Consider the following 13,269-nt stretch of genomic DNA (forward strand, 5'->3'; position numbering starts at 1 on the left):
TCGTTCGAAAAATAAAAAAATTTTGATTTAGAAGAATTTAGTCTGCTACCTGCCCTCGCTTATCGTGTTTACCCCCGCTCCACCAACGAAATTGTCCGAAAAAAATTATTCATTTCACATGAACCAGCAATAATTACTTAAAACCAAATTTCAAGAGAAGATGGTTTCGAAATAATGAGTAAATTTCATTATTTCTCTTTCTCTCATTCCGATGAATAAATAATATCGAAATATAAGTTTGGCAACGCCGCGCACGATCAACTCCCCCCATCGAAGCACCGTACGTCAGAAGGGATTTTGACGTTTGGGATCAAAGAGTTAGGTAACCTAACCTCTATTTGATGTTCTGTGACCTAACACCTAACCTAACTCTAAAATCTTCGGGTTGGTATAAAATTCCAGCCAGAGTCGCTGCTGAATCCAAAATCTAACAAAAACTAGCCTATCTGATTCTTCCTTTTTTGACATCTTCGGAGTGACCAACTCAGCGACGAGTAATTCGAAGAGATTTTCATGAGATTTTGGTGTTAAGATTCGCTGCCTACTCCAACACACAAATCAACATATCCGATTCTTTCTTGTTGGATATCTTTGGAATGAGCTCCGAACCACATGGCCCACCCAGCCATGAGGAATTGGAAATGATTTTGGCGTTTGGAAGGAACCAGTATCACAGTCGCTGCTAAACCAATACACAAACTAACCCATCCGATTTGATTCTAAGTTCAACCGTCTGTTCAGATATTCCTGAACAGTATTGTCAGTATTTCACAGACGATGCCTATTGGCCCAGTCGTTCGAGTTCTATTGTAATTGGGTTACGGGCCAATAAAACCAACAATATCGGAAAAGGCCCCAAGCCTCCCTGTCTGGGAGAGAGCTTGTTTGAGAAAAGAAGAAGACTAACTTATCTGATTCTTCCTTGTTTGACATCTTGGAAAGAGTTCCGCACCACATGGCCTACTCAGCAATGAGGAATTCGAAAGGATTTTGGCGTTTGGGAGGAACCCTAGACCCAACGATTATATCCGCTCATGCAATTCCTATTACTCCTACATTTATCGGTCTTAACACAACCAACCACCTCGTATCCAGATTAAAATTGAAATAAAAAATGTTTTTTTTTTATAAAACCAATATATTTACAAAACCACAGCTTTCAGTATCTTTATATTTTTAACCTAAAAACATGTAGATACATCAATAAAATATTTCCAGTCAACATTGAAAATTCATCATAAAATATAAATTTTGTTGTGACATACACTTTTAGAGATCAGTCTCACAGATTTATCATTTCAATCTTCTGACAAATTATGATTAATTTCTTTGAAGAAGGTCACAATTATTCATCTTAAATCTTGCATACAGTATCAGTGAGACAACAAATAAACTAGAAATTGAATGAGGATCATACAGTGCTTCTTTATATAAAAAAAAAGATATTACGTCAGGTACCCAATTACCTATCAAATTCACATGGTGAAATTAATAATGAGGTTTCTCAAATTTTTCAATCTATATATAATATTGAGATCTATCTTCATTACCGTCATTCACAAAGCTACCACTGAGTCGTCAGAGTTATTCAATACAAATTATAAAACATCTGAGAACTGAAAATTTCCATAAAATTGCACAGTTCCATTGTTACATTAGGAAAACATACCCCTTGTTAAAATAATAATGGCACAAAAATGATTGTCAGTTTTCTGTAGAAAGGAAAACCCCCTCAATTCAAAAATAAATCAGTACATTTAAAATTTACAGAACACATTCGGTATTCAGAAATCAAATTTAGCAAGATAAAACTCGTATATCTATTCAATCAACTCAAAATTGCTATTTACACAACTGAAACAGGAGGAGAAATTATTTGTTCCAGTCTGAAACAAAACTTGGGACGGTGTTTCACTTCTTTCTTTTAGTTGGAGTGGACGAAAACACATGTGAATTATTCCATGTTTTTTCAGACATGGACGGAGCAATGTTTTCAGAATAATAGCCCATATCAGAAGAACCTTCAGATTTGGTAGGTATATCATTTGTATTATGTTCTCTCAACTCCTCTGACTGACTGAAAGAACTATGGAAATCTTTAAAACTATCAGACAGTCTTTTACGTTGACTCGAAAAAATTCCTGTTTTAGGCGTATTACTTAGAGATATGTCCATCTTTTCATTATCACTGTCTGGATATACCTCATCAATAGACATTATGCCTGAATTTCCATAAGAAAAATCATCAGATGCTAATCCAGACTCTTTCACAGTATTCTCTGTAATTAAAATGTTATCAAGTGAAAGAATACTTTATAAAGGATAATTATGCTGTATCCAAGTTACCACTTACCATTTCCTTCAAAGTCAAAAGATTTCTCAAGATCTTTTTCATGATCTGAACCCTTTTCTGAAAAGACTAGTCTACAAACAGATTTTAATTCTCTTGTAGAGTTTTTAGAACTATCTCGATGTGACATCTCATTTTCAGGAGTTATTGGAGAGAGACCACATTCTTTGAATACTTTTTTATCCATTTCATCGCTGAAACTAAAATTTAACCCTGTAACGCAATGCAATCCAACTTGGAAAAAGCCAAATAGTTGAATTTGTTGTTCAAATTCAAACAGATATTATAGTCACATAACACCAAAAATAACTCTCCTCATCTCAACTTCATTGCAGTGTTTGGGACAAAAATTCTCCGAATAGGTTATTGAAAAGTATTGTGAATTTGGGAAAATATCAATTCATTCATATTTCCAACTGTAAATTTCGATTACCTTTTAACTTTCAATTCTTCAGGGGGTGAAAACTGAACTGGTGAGTCCAGTAACGATATTAACGGAGATGGTTTTGGTGTCTCACACTCAAAATCAAATAATTTTTTATAGTATACATCTTCAGGTAGGTACTGCTCTTTATCCTCACTAGCATTGGATATATCCATTGCACTATTGTTGAAACCTATCACATGAGGTCCTGCAGAAAAAGGTATCCAGAGGTTCAAGGCAGAATGAGCATATGTTGGATGTTGTACATTTCATTACCAGTTTCAGTTGAAAATAATCGAGGATAAAAAAACTCATTTGGGATCTTACCTTCAAGAAGTTTTTTATTGACCGTCGATTCTTTTTTTACTTCATGACAGTCTAAATCTGACGAAAATGCTACTAGTTTTCTCTCATTTTCTCTTGGTGCTGGACTAGGAACAATAGCATTGTGCCTGAAGAATGTTGATATTTTGTCTTGAATCAAAGATTCTTTTTGTGGATCTAGTTTAGTACATGTATTCTCTTGGTAACAGTTTGTATCTATTTCGGCGGGTTTCAAATTAGATATATCACATATAGACCATATAAACTTCTCTTCTTTTTTAGGGGTTGATTTTGCAAAAAGTCCAGGACTACAAACCAGTAATCATAAGAAATAGAGAAAAAAAGATATATGAAAATTCTTACCTACATACTGGCAAATGCAACCTCTCCAGTAAAGGCGATTCAAATGGGTTCCTTACAGTGAACATTCTTGAAGGAGGAGTGGAAATATTTGGTAACAACCTGAATGGACTATCACAGTTTATATTGCTATTACGTACTTTTTCAACAAGACGATTTTTACCGGAGGATGGCGTTGAATTTTCAATTTTTTTGTACTCCATTGTTTAACTGCAGCCAATAATTAACTCACTTAAAAATTTTAAAACATTGCCCGAAGTAAGAAAGAGTGAAATAATTTAATATGAAATCAACAGTCAAGTTGAAATTTCGACTGTTAAAGTTGTGAATTTAATTTGAATCGATGAAATTGACCGTTGGGTTCAAAAAAATTCTATGCTCTACAAAGCCGTCCTCTTCTTTTTATTTCGGTACAAAACCACTGAGTTAAAACTTGACACATGACATGAGTTACCGGCACAAGAAAGGACAGGGCAGTATTGAAAAGAATTTTTAAACAATATAAAAATTTTAGATTAGGCTTATCTCTGCTGGTCCCCTGGCCCGTAACCTCAGCCGTTATACTCGCTTGTATTTATTGCAGTTAAACATCTAAAATCCTGCAAATTTCAAGTTTACTTCTAGATTTAGGGATTAGGTTAAAGGACAGCATAAACCTCCCCTTAGCGGAAACATATTTTTATTTCCAGTACATAACGAGAGAAAAGCTCTATAAAAAACTGTATATTTATTGGTAAAATATGCTATTTTCATGTTTATCCAAGATATGATAAAATAAATAGGATTTTACCATTTGAAGTATAAATAAGTTACAAATTTTATTATTAATTATAAATTTTAGGAAAGCATGTGATAATATTCACAATAAATGGAAGTTGCTTCAATGCACCATACACAAACATACACATACACAAATATTCATCGAACACTTTATCATAATCGTTTATATTATGTACATTATTTTGAATATTCGCCTTAATTTATATTCAGTCGTTTACTCTAAAATATAATTTATTACGGTGTAATGTTTTAGATATGTCTCACTCAATATAAGAAGTTATGTAGGAAGAAAATTTTTCGGGTTGTGATAAAAACTGTTCGATTTCATAAAAGCGGTATTTAGAAGCTTTAGTGAGTGCGGTATGTCCATCTTTGCTTTTAAGATTAATATCAGCACCGTATGCCAGTAAAAGCGCTAAATAATCAATTCTACGCCAATTAACTGCTTCTAGCAGGGGAAAACTACCATTCTTCGATATTGTATTAATAAAAGCAACTGCTTTGGATTCAAGAAGTAATTTTGTGATTTTCATATCACCTTTGGAGACGGATATCATAATCAAGTTCCTCATGACTTCCGGATTGGTTGTATATTTCAATAAAATTTTCACTTTTTTCTCATCACCAATCTCAACAGCTTTTTCCAGAGGTGTTAACGATTTTTCATCGACGACATCAATATTGTCAGAGTATTTCAGAATGAGAGAGAGGATCGTCGTATTATTTTGAAGCAAAGCTGAATGAACAATATTTATCTTTTCCACATTGGGACTGAAGTTGGGATCACCGGCGTATTCGAGGAATTTCCTAACTGCGTATTCATTACTGGTAGTCACTGCCAAATGTAGAGGGGTAACACCGTAGATATCGGCGACATTCACCAAGGCACGGTTTGTTAACAGCTCGTCAATGATTAGGTTGTAAGAGCGTCTTGCTGCAATATGCAAAGGAGTTGCATTCGATTTATCTCGAGCATTAGGATCCGCACCGTGTTTCAATAAGAGTTTCACCATATAAATGTCATTTTCGGAAACGGCGTGATGCAGGCCTGTGCATTTTCTGTTATCCTGGGCGTTTATATCGACAGTCGGATCGAAAAGAAGCATTTTCAGTATATCGACTGATCCCTTTTTTCGACACGCTAGGTGAATAGGTGTTTGGCCATCGTTGCTTCGGCCGACGTTCGATTTAGCACCAAGTCTCAACAAGGTTTCGACAGTTCCTTTGTTGCCCCTCTGTACGGCGAAATGAAGAGGAGTTTCGTTGTTAGAGGTTTTGGCATGGATATCGATTTCTTCGTGAAAAGTGTCCAGAAAGACACTCCCGAACGACAAAGACTTTGAGTAGCAGGCATAATGCACAAGAGCCTGTTTGGTATTAGGATCTTTGGTGTTGACGTCGATGTTGTTGCTTCTTAAGTATTGCTGTAATACATTCACTATTTTGTAGACGTTCACTTCGTGTTTAACAAGATCATGAAAGGGTAAATATGGCGGTAACAATATTGAACTCATCGTACAAAGAACCTTGATTTCACTTATAACCAACCTTCGGCAATTCGAATTAACAAGTGGTCCACAGATTACAGAGTAGAGTCTCTGAACTGAAGTGTGAAGTGGTGGCAAAGAGGAAGTTCCTCTTTGGTGGTGGTTTTTTGAAGCAATGAAATGTCATGAACGGCGGATCAGTCATGCCAACACTAAACACCTTGGAATCCGCACAAAAACGAACAATTTTACAGAATTTAAGTTGGCAGCTTTGCCAATGGCAAAGCTGCGCTATGTTGCCGGTGCACTATCGATCGTTTTGTTTTGGTCAAAGAGCATAGAATTCTATCTCAAAGAGTTAGGTTAACTCCATAAACCGGCTTTGGCCAGAGACAACCATAGACAACTGTCTCTAATTTTGGCTGTTTTCCACTTGGAAGATAGATATATATTTATGTTCTAAGGTTTTCCATTAATTCCTGTCTGATATTTCATTAGTTTTCCACAATCAGTTCTTTTCAGAACTACCTAGTTTCATAATGAAAATTTCCGTTCCGATAATTGGGCGGTTCTAAAATTACAGGGGCTGTAAAAGTAGTAGGACAAAAAGGAATATTTGCCAACGACTGAAAACGTTTTAATTTCGCCCACACCAAAACAAACGTCTCTTTGACGAATCGAATCTCGACCGAACGCTACCACGCAGATACTACCAGATATCCAAACTTACGATATTACGTTGCACATGCATCTGTATGTAAATTCCAAAAAAACTTTTTTTCAAACGCAGGAAACCTCTGATAATTACAAGTATCGAAATAAATAATTGAATATGAAGATGTGCTTTTGATTCTTAAATTTTTTCAATGGCTTTTCAAGGATTAGGTGTATTTTTGAAAGAAGCCTAGGTTGCTAGCCTAGGCCGCTCCCGATAGTTGACTCCCTCTGGTCAAAGACATGGAGTTCATGCATATCACAGGAAAAATTTAAACAACTCACATTGACGATTAATATCTTGCTGTTTCGCTCTTGGTCCATCGATGGCTAAAGTTGGAAATGATTTCGGGGAGATCCCTTAGCAGCCCAGTCCTAAAAGGAGCAAGACTGTTCTCTAAGACCCTTCGATCATTTCTTTTCTTCGACCTCGAGGTCACCATGCTTCTTAGGAATTCTTTCTGAAATGAAAATTCTTATGATTTCATATACTGATTGTCCACGAGGCAAGGTTCATTGTGTCTTTTGGGAAAACTCAAGGTAAGGGAAGAAAACTCAAGCAAGCCGGTAGTATATTCATATTGTATCGAACGCACCGTTAGTCAGGACTGCATTTTCAGCCATAACGTTTCAAAACTACTTCAAAGTAGTTTTGGCAGCATTTCCTTATGCAGTATACTTACATTAATAATTATTTGCCTTAGAAACTGTGCAGGATACATCACCACTCACTTTCGCGTTTACTGATTGAAGTTGTTCTGGAAAGCGTCTTTTGTCGAATTTTCAAAATGTCTAGTTGCCTTTGATTGCGCAGAAACGGAAAACAGAGTTTGAGCGCAAGAGGAGATTCATTATCTTTTTCTATGTGTGGAAATATGTAGGTATTACAATTTTATTATTAAATATCTAGATCTATTGTTGAGGCCTTTATGAATTCTTAATATTCGGAATAAATGTTGTGGATTTACTGGAATTTTGAAGGTAGGGTAGGATCGAAGATCTTTGTTAGAATTTATTTTACCAGTCTATAAATCACAAGAGACTCTTTCCCTTTCTCTATGCAGATCACCAAACACAAAAACCACAGAACACTGCACAAGTAGTAGGTTCTTGCAACAAGAAGGAGAAGAATGTTCGTGATCTATGTCTTTGTCACCTAACCTCTCAAAATGCGTCAAACAAAACTGATTAAAATTATAATAAATTGAATAAAATTGAAATATATTTTTTACCAAATATGGAAGATGGGCCGCCTAAAAGAGGTCGGGGACGAGGCCGAGGTGGTCGTGGAAGAGGTAGAGGAAGGGGTCGTGGGAGAGGAAGAGGTAAAAAACCCGTAAAAGTTATAGAAAGCGATGAAGAGGTAGAACAACAACAGCCTCCAGCTGAAGAAACTAACGACGAAACAAAAAATCAAGATGAAAACACTGAAAACGAGGCACCTAAAAGTAAAGTTCTCCAGTAGTGATTTCATGAATTTTAAAATGATAATTTTTAGTTGATTTGGAGGCTGATATATCACAACTGGAGGCTCCAACATTCACCACAATTAATCGAGGTCCACCAGAACCTATGCTCAGGCTGGACTGGAATCATAAAGTGAATTTGATGGGTGAAAAGGTTCTGAATCCTATGATCCATTGCTGTGATAAGTGCTTGAAACCTATATTGATATATGGGAGAATGGTGAGTTGATCATTATCAATTACACAAATATTTATACTACATCTTTTATAGATTCCATGTAAACACGTATTTTGTCTTGCTTGTGGAAAACAAGATCAGAAACAATGTCCAAGATGTCTAGAAAAGGTTTCAAGAGTTGAGCAAACTGGGTTAGGCACAGTTTTTATGTGTACTCATGGAGGCACACGTTATGGAACCTCTGGATGTAGAAGAACCTACCTGTCACATCGAGATCTTCAGGCTCACATAAATCATCGTCATGTTTCTAATATTGTCACCCAACAGCCACAGGTAAGTCTTGCTTTTTTGTTTTCCCAAATATGAATAAAGGTTTGAATATTGGGGGTTTGAAACTATACTACTACTCATCATCATCAGCAAAGAATATTGAATGATTTCATTTCACAGCAAGCGATGGAGGTTACACAGGAGGTTGAACGAACTCAACAATCTAGGTCTAAAAGTGATCCGAGAGGTGGTATTGTTATTCCAACTTCGACTAGATCCAGACCAACTCCCATACAGAGTAGTGGAGTACGAACCAATTTAATAACAGTGCCGATTCAAGATACAGCACCTTCTCAGACTCAAATTCACGAAACTCCACCTTCATCCCATGCATTTTATAACCAGTATCCACAAGCTAACAGTTACAGCCAATCTTTACCGCCAATGCATATTCCACCTCCTCAACAAAACCAATATTATACCGCTCCACCAGCTTACAGTCCAGCCCAACAACACTCTTATCCGTATGTAGTAACAGCCCCCCAACCTTCGCCAGCTTATTCGACAACTCCTGTTCAAACTAGACCTGGAACCCAGTTCGATTATACAACAGCTCCCCCACCTCAGTGGAACAATGCACAACAATATTACAGGTAGAAAACTATTTATCGTTTACCTTCAATTAATTTTAAATATTTATAATGACTGATAGGATCATTATTATCAATTTATTGTTAATTATGGAGATGTATATAAATTTGAATTTATTATTTGCAATATTTTGTTGTCAGTGTGTGGAAAATACAGATTAATTAACAACCATAACATTTGTTTATTTTTAGAATCAAAATAAATCTACAATCATAATACAAAACTATGTTTTTTTGTCCCTAAAGTGAAAAAGTGAAGTGCTAAAGTCAATCCTTATTAAAACAAAGTAGGGAAGTGTGGTCAGGAAAATTCGCGAGCTTATTGAAATGTACAACCAGAAAAATTGGATGACAAAAACTTTTTCAAGAAAATGTCGGTGCTCTACTTTTCCGTAACGTAAAATCTAGATGGTGTAAACGTGGAAAAAATTATAACATATTTGCGAAATTTGAGTCATGAAAAAAACGACAATTTTCAATCAAAATTCTTCCAACTTTGATCGCGTGATTTGACAACCATACTATATAGAATGAAACGCAGAATGGCATCAGGAGTACGGAAGTGCTCTTTCTATTTCTTTGAACAGTTCTCATTTGATGATCTTCCAGAGTCAAATTCGAAAAGAGTTGTTCGATTTTTTGAGACTAACATCTCATCGGTTAAAAACTATTACATATTTGTGATCTTCGAGTCTTAATTGACTGAATCCCTTCGAAATTCGAATGATCTCGTAAACTCCTGTATGCATTTCCATTTTTTGCAATTAATCTCCCCTGGTCTTCTGTTCTTGATCAGATACACAGGTAAGTAAACCTTTTACCGAACCCTGTATAAACGCGGAAGCTTATTTAGACGCTGATAAGATTGAGCTCGGAAAACTCAAATATGCTTAGGAAAAAAACCGATTAATTCTATAAGTCCAATTCAACATGAATAGCAGATGCCACTGTTTGAGCAAATCAAAGAAAACTGGGAGAAAGGTTATCACTATCATTAATTCCTCTCCTCAGATAACTAGTTTTATAATTGCTATCATTATAGTACGTGAAGTTATAAATATTAATAAACTTTATCCAGATCATAACCATTAATTGAATACACATTATGATATAAGAGATCGATCATTCTCAAATTATATTATCTACGACAAAGCTGATATATTTACTATCTATGTATTTATTTTCATCTTCTGCAAGCTATTAGTTCGGTAAGATCAATATGAGGTGCCTGGTTTTGTTTTTGTGCGTTTACGTGGGATCGGTTCATAATGCCAAAGTACTTTCCATTTTTCCAATGCATTCTCACAGTCACTTTACTTTGGGCTTCAATTTACTGCAAGAAATGGCCAAGAGGGGACATGAGATTACTTTTATAAGTCCATATCCGCAAGAGAAACCCCTGAAGAATCTGAGGGACATATCGATAGCTAGCATAAAACCAGCATTAGACGGTAAGTAACCACAATTTCGATGTAAGTAGTCAAGCAGATATCTATTTACCAAAGACAAAAGTAAATATATTCGACATGCAGAATCAGATGATGTATAATAATATATAATACATGACCGTCTAAGAAAATATTATATATGAAAGTAATAAAGCGCCTTATGATAAATAGCCTTTAGCTGGTATGGATTGTTCAAAACTTAAAAGGAAGAAGATTATAGCTCAGTTTCACACAAGAACATAAAATCAGGATATTTGTAAATGTATTTCGATTTTTATTATTGTGGTTTCGCTGGATAAGTTGAAGGTGAACAAAATACATACAGTAAAACTCAAAGATTATTACTCTATAATCTTCGGTAAAACTGATGACACATTTTTTAGCAATTTTGGACGATAGACATGCACCAGTGATGTTATATTTTTTCTGAACAATAATATATTATTCTTCAATGATTTGCATATATGCAAATCATTGCCTTATCAAATCATAAATCATAACATGACTCGGCGGTTCTGCTCTCTTTCCTAAGACGTCATGAATAACAAGTAATTATTTTTGAAAAAATTTAACATTCATTATCAGGAATTTTATCATTCCAGAATTTGAGTGTGTGATACTCGACTACTGTACATCTACAGAACTTGAGTACCTACCTATATCTACCTAATTATAGACAGATCAGGTCTATTTTCTTATCAGTTAAAATATGGGGTAGCTAATATTGGATATATCCTATGTATATGTCGAAAATACATATTGAGAAATTCCCATATCTGGCAAGGGTCAGAAAATGATTCCAAATAAGTGAATTTGTAATAAACATTGAAGTTGGCCCTTGGAAAAACGGTCCATTTCCGGTAATCTTATGCAATATGACGCAATGAAATGAAAAGTTGAAAATTATCAAATGTTCCTTTCCGTTTCAGAATTGAAGAAGGAGCTTTTCCGCTTAGAAAATGTCTCGCCGATCGACAACTTCCGGTACATGTCCAAGATGGGGAGGGCCTTCACCGAACTAGGGCTGGCATCGGAGGAGGTGCAAAATCTCCTGAAATCCAACGAAACCTTCGATTTGATCCTCATCGAGCACTTCTTCAACGAGGCGCAATTCGCATTAGGGCACCATTTCAAAGCGCCGGTGGTGCTTTTATCGCCCATGCCTAGCTCGATTTTGAACAATCACCTCTTCGCAAACCCTTCGCCATCCTCATACGTTCATAACCTATTCGCTCCATTCACCCAGTACATGACCCTGTCCGAAAGACTGATGAACTTCTATTACGACACGATGATGACCATCTATCAGTATTACGACGAGCTACCCGCTCAGAAGAGGATCATGGAGAAATTTTTCCCGAACGCACCTCCCTTCGAAGAGATCCTATACAACTCCAGTCTTCTCTTGATGAATTCGCATCCCAGCTTCAGCGATCCTGTCCCTCATATGGCGAACATAATCGAGATAGGAGGTTATCATGTCCTTCCTCCCAAAAAACTACCGCACGATCTTCACAAGTACTTGAACGAGTCTAAGAACGGAGTGGTATATTTCTCCATGGGGTCCATATTGAAGAGCCACGTTTTGACCGAGGAGAAGAGAAGATGCTTCATCCAGGCGTTTTCCAAGTTGAAACAGGACGTTTTGTGGAAGTTCGACGTGGATATTGAAGGGTTGCCTCCTAATGTTAAAATCTTGAAGTGGGCGCCGCAGAATGAAATTTTAGGTAAGGTATCTTCTCCAAGTATCTAGGATCTACCACTGAATGAATGAAATGTAATGCGAGTTGTTTAACGGGGAACATTTTGTCGTAGAGGACAGTGTAAAAATGTATGATCCACGCCATCTTTTCTTCTTTCAGCTCACCCCAACGTCAAACTTTTCGTAACACACGGAGGGCTTTTGAGCACCATCGAAACTATTTACCACGGCATCCCGACCATCGGTATTCCAGTCTTTAGTGATCAAAAATTCAACATAGCAGCTTCTGAGAAATTTGGTTATGCAATCAAGGTTCCCTTCGACGAAATAACAGAGGAAAAGTTGACATATGCTTTGAACGAAATTTTAAATAATCCAAAGTGAGTTTTTCCAACTTATTACTTAATATTTTCTAAGAAAAACCTACTTATGCCTATTTAAGGACATGAGATCCCCATTTTCACAATGGCGGATATATTTGAGGTTACGTTTTTGACCAATTTTTTCACTCTTTTCTAGGTACAAAGAAAATGCTAAGAGGAGGTCGGCCATTATGCGTGACCAACAAGTGAAGCCCATAGACAAAGCTATTTACTGGATAGAATACGTTATCCGTCACAAAGGGGCACATCATCTCCATTCTGCAGCTCTGGATTTGGAATGGTATCAACGATCAATGCTTGATGTTCTCGCAATTATAACACTTACCGTTTTTACTCTAATTTACATACTGATTACCGCCTTAAAAGTGGTTTTCAACAAAACACCTGTGAAGAGAACGAAACAAAAAAAGCAGTAAAGAGGATTTTATAATCATGAAATTAACGAGATTTTATTGTATAATGTATTGAATCGTTTTTGTATTTTGAATAAAATGATGTATAACGAAAATAATATTCAATAAAATCCACTTTCCATAGATACTAAGCATATAACCTAGACGTAGTCGATGATTGTGCAAAGGGTAGGTATATCTCGTTAGAATAAAAGAATTTTTCTTTACCTTTTATTACAAAATCTGTAAATTACAGAAATAACGTAATGATTCTCAAAGGTGTAATTCACAAATAATCAGTCTTCCTTTGAAATTCAGTAGAATTGTGGGTTTAAAAGATA

At 35.9% G+C, this 13,269-nt stretch overlaps 4 protein-coding genes across 4 annotated transcripts; 2 read left to right on the forward strand and 2 right to left on the reverse strand.

Annotated features, from left to right (window-relative positions):
• Window positions 1-1,677: 1,677 nt before the first annotated feature.
• Window positions 1,678-3,887, reverse strand: LOC123313435. The gene is made up of 5 exons (XM_044898320.1): window positions 3,462-3,887; window positions 3,102-3,406; window positions 2,784-2,982; window positions 2,354-2,550; window positions 1,678-2,279 (listed from the first exon to the last, which is right to left on the reverse strand). Exons 1-5 carry the CDS (start codon window positions 3,659-3,661, stop codon window positions 1,912-1,914), a joined length of 1,269 nt encoding a protein of 422 aa, XP_044754255.1. The 5' UTR covers window positions 3,662-3,887; the 3' UTR covers window positions 1,678-1,911.
• Window positions 3,888-4,168: 281 nt separating this feature from the next.
• Window positions 4,169-5,808, reverse strand: LOC123313434 (putative ankyrin repeat protein RF_0381). The gene has a single exon (XM_044898319.1). The coding sequence runs from the start codon at window positions 5,750-5,752 to the stop codon at window positions 4,499-4,501; it is 1,254 nt and encodes a 417-aa protein (XP_044754254.1). The 5' UTR covers window positions 5,753-5,808; the 3' UTR covers window positions 4,169-4,498.
• Window positions 5,809-7,571: 1,763 nt separating this feature from the next.
• Window positions 7,572-9,178, forward strand: LOC123313076 (E3 ubiquitin-protein ligase Hakai). The gene is made up of 4 exons (XM_044897771.1): window positions 7,572-7,887; window positions 7,938-8,125; window positions 8,177-8,416; window positions 8,534-9,178. The coding sequence occupies exons 1-4, from the start codon at window positions 7,677-7,679 to the stop codon at window positions 9,008-9,010; spliced, it is 1,116 nt and encodes a 371-aa protein (XP_044753706.1). The 5' UTR covers window positions 7,572-7,676; the 3' UTR covers window positions 9,011-9,178.
• Window positions 9,179-10,007: 829 nt separating this feature from the next.
• LOC123313867 (UDP-glucosyltransferase 2-like) lies at window positions 10,008-13,044 on the forward strand. The gene is made up of 4 exons (XM_044898948.1): window positions 10,008-10,454; window positions 11,381-12,178; window positions 12,314-12,533; window positions 12,673-13,044. The coding sequence occupies exons 1-4, from the start codon at window positions 10,223-10,225 to the stop codon at window positions 12,950-12,952; spliced, it is 1,530 nt and encodes a 509-aa protein (XP_044754883.1). The 5' UTR covers window positions 10,008-10,222; the 3' UTR covers window positions 12,953-13,044.
• Window positions 13,045-13,269: the final 225 nt, after the last annotated feature.

Source organism: Coccinella septempunctata, chromosome 5 (assembly GCF_907165205.1).
Source record: "Coccinella septempunctata chromosome 5, icCocSept1.1, whole genome shotgun sequence".
NCBI classification, from domain to species: domain Eukaryota; kingdom Metazoa; phylum Arthropoda; class Insecta; order Coleoptera; family Coccinellidae; genus Coccinella; species Coccinella septempunctata.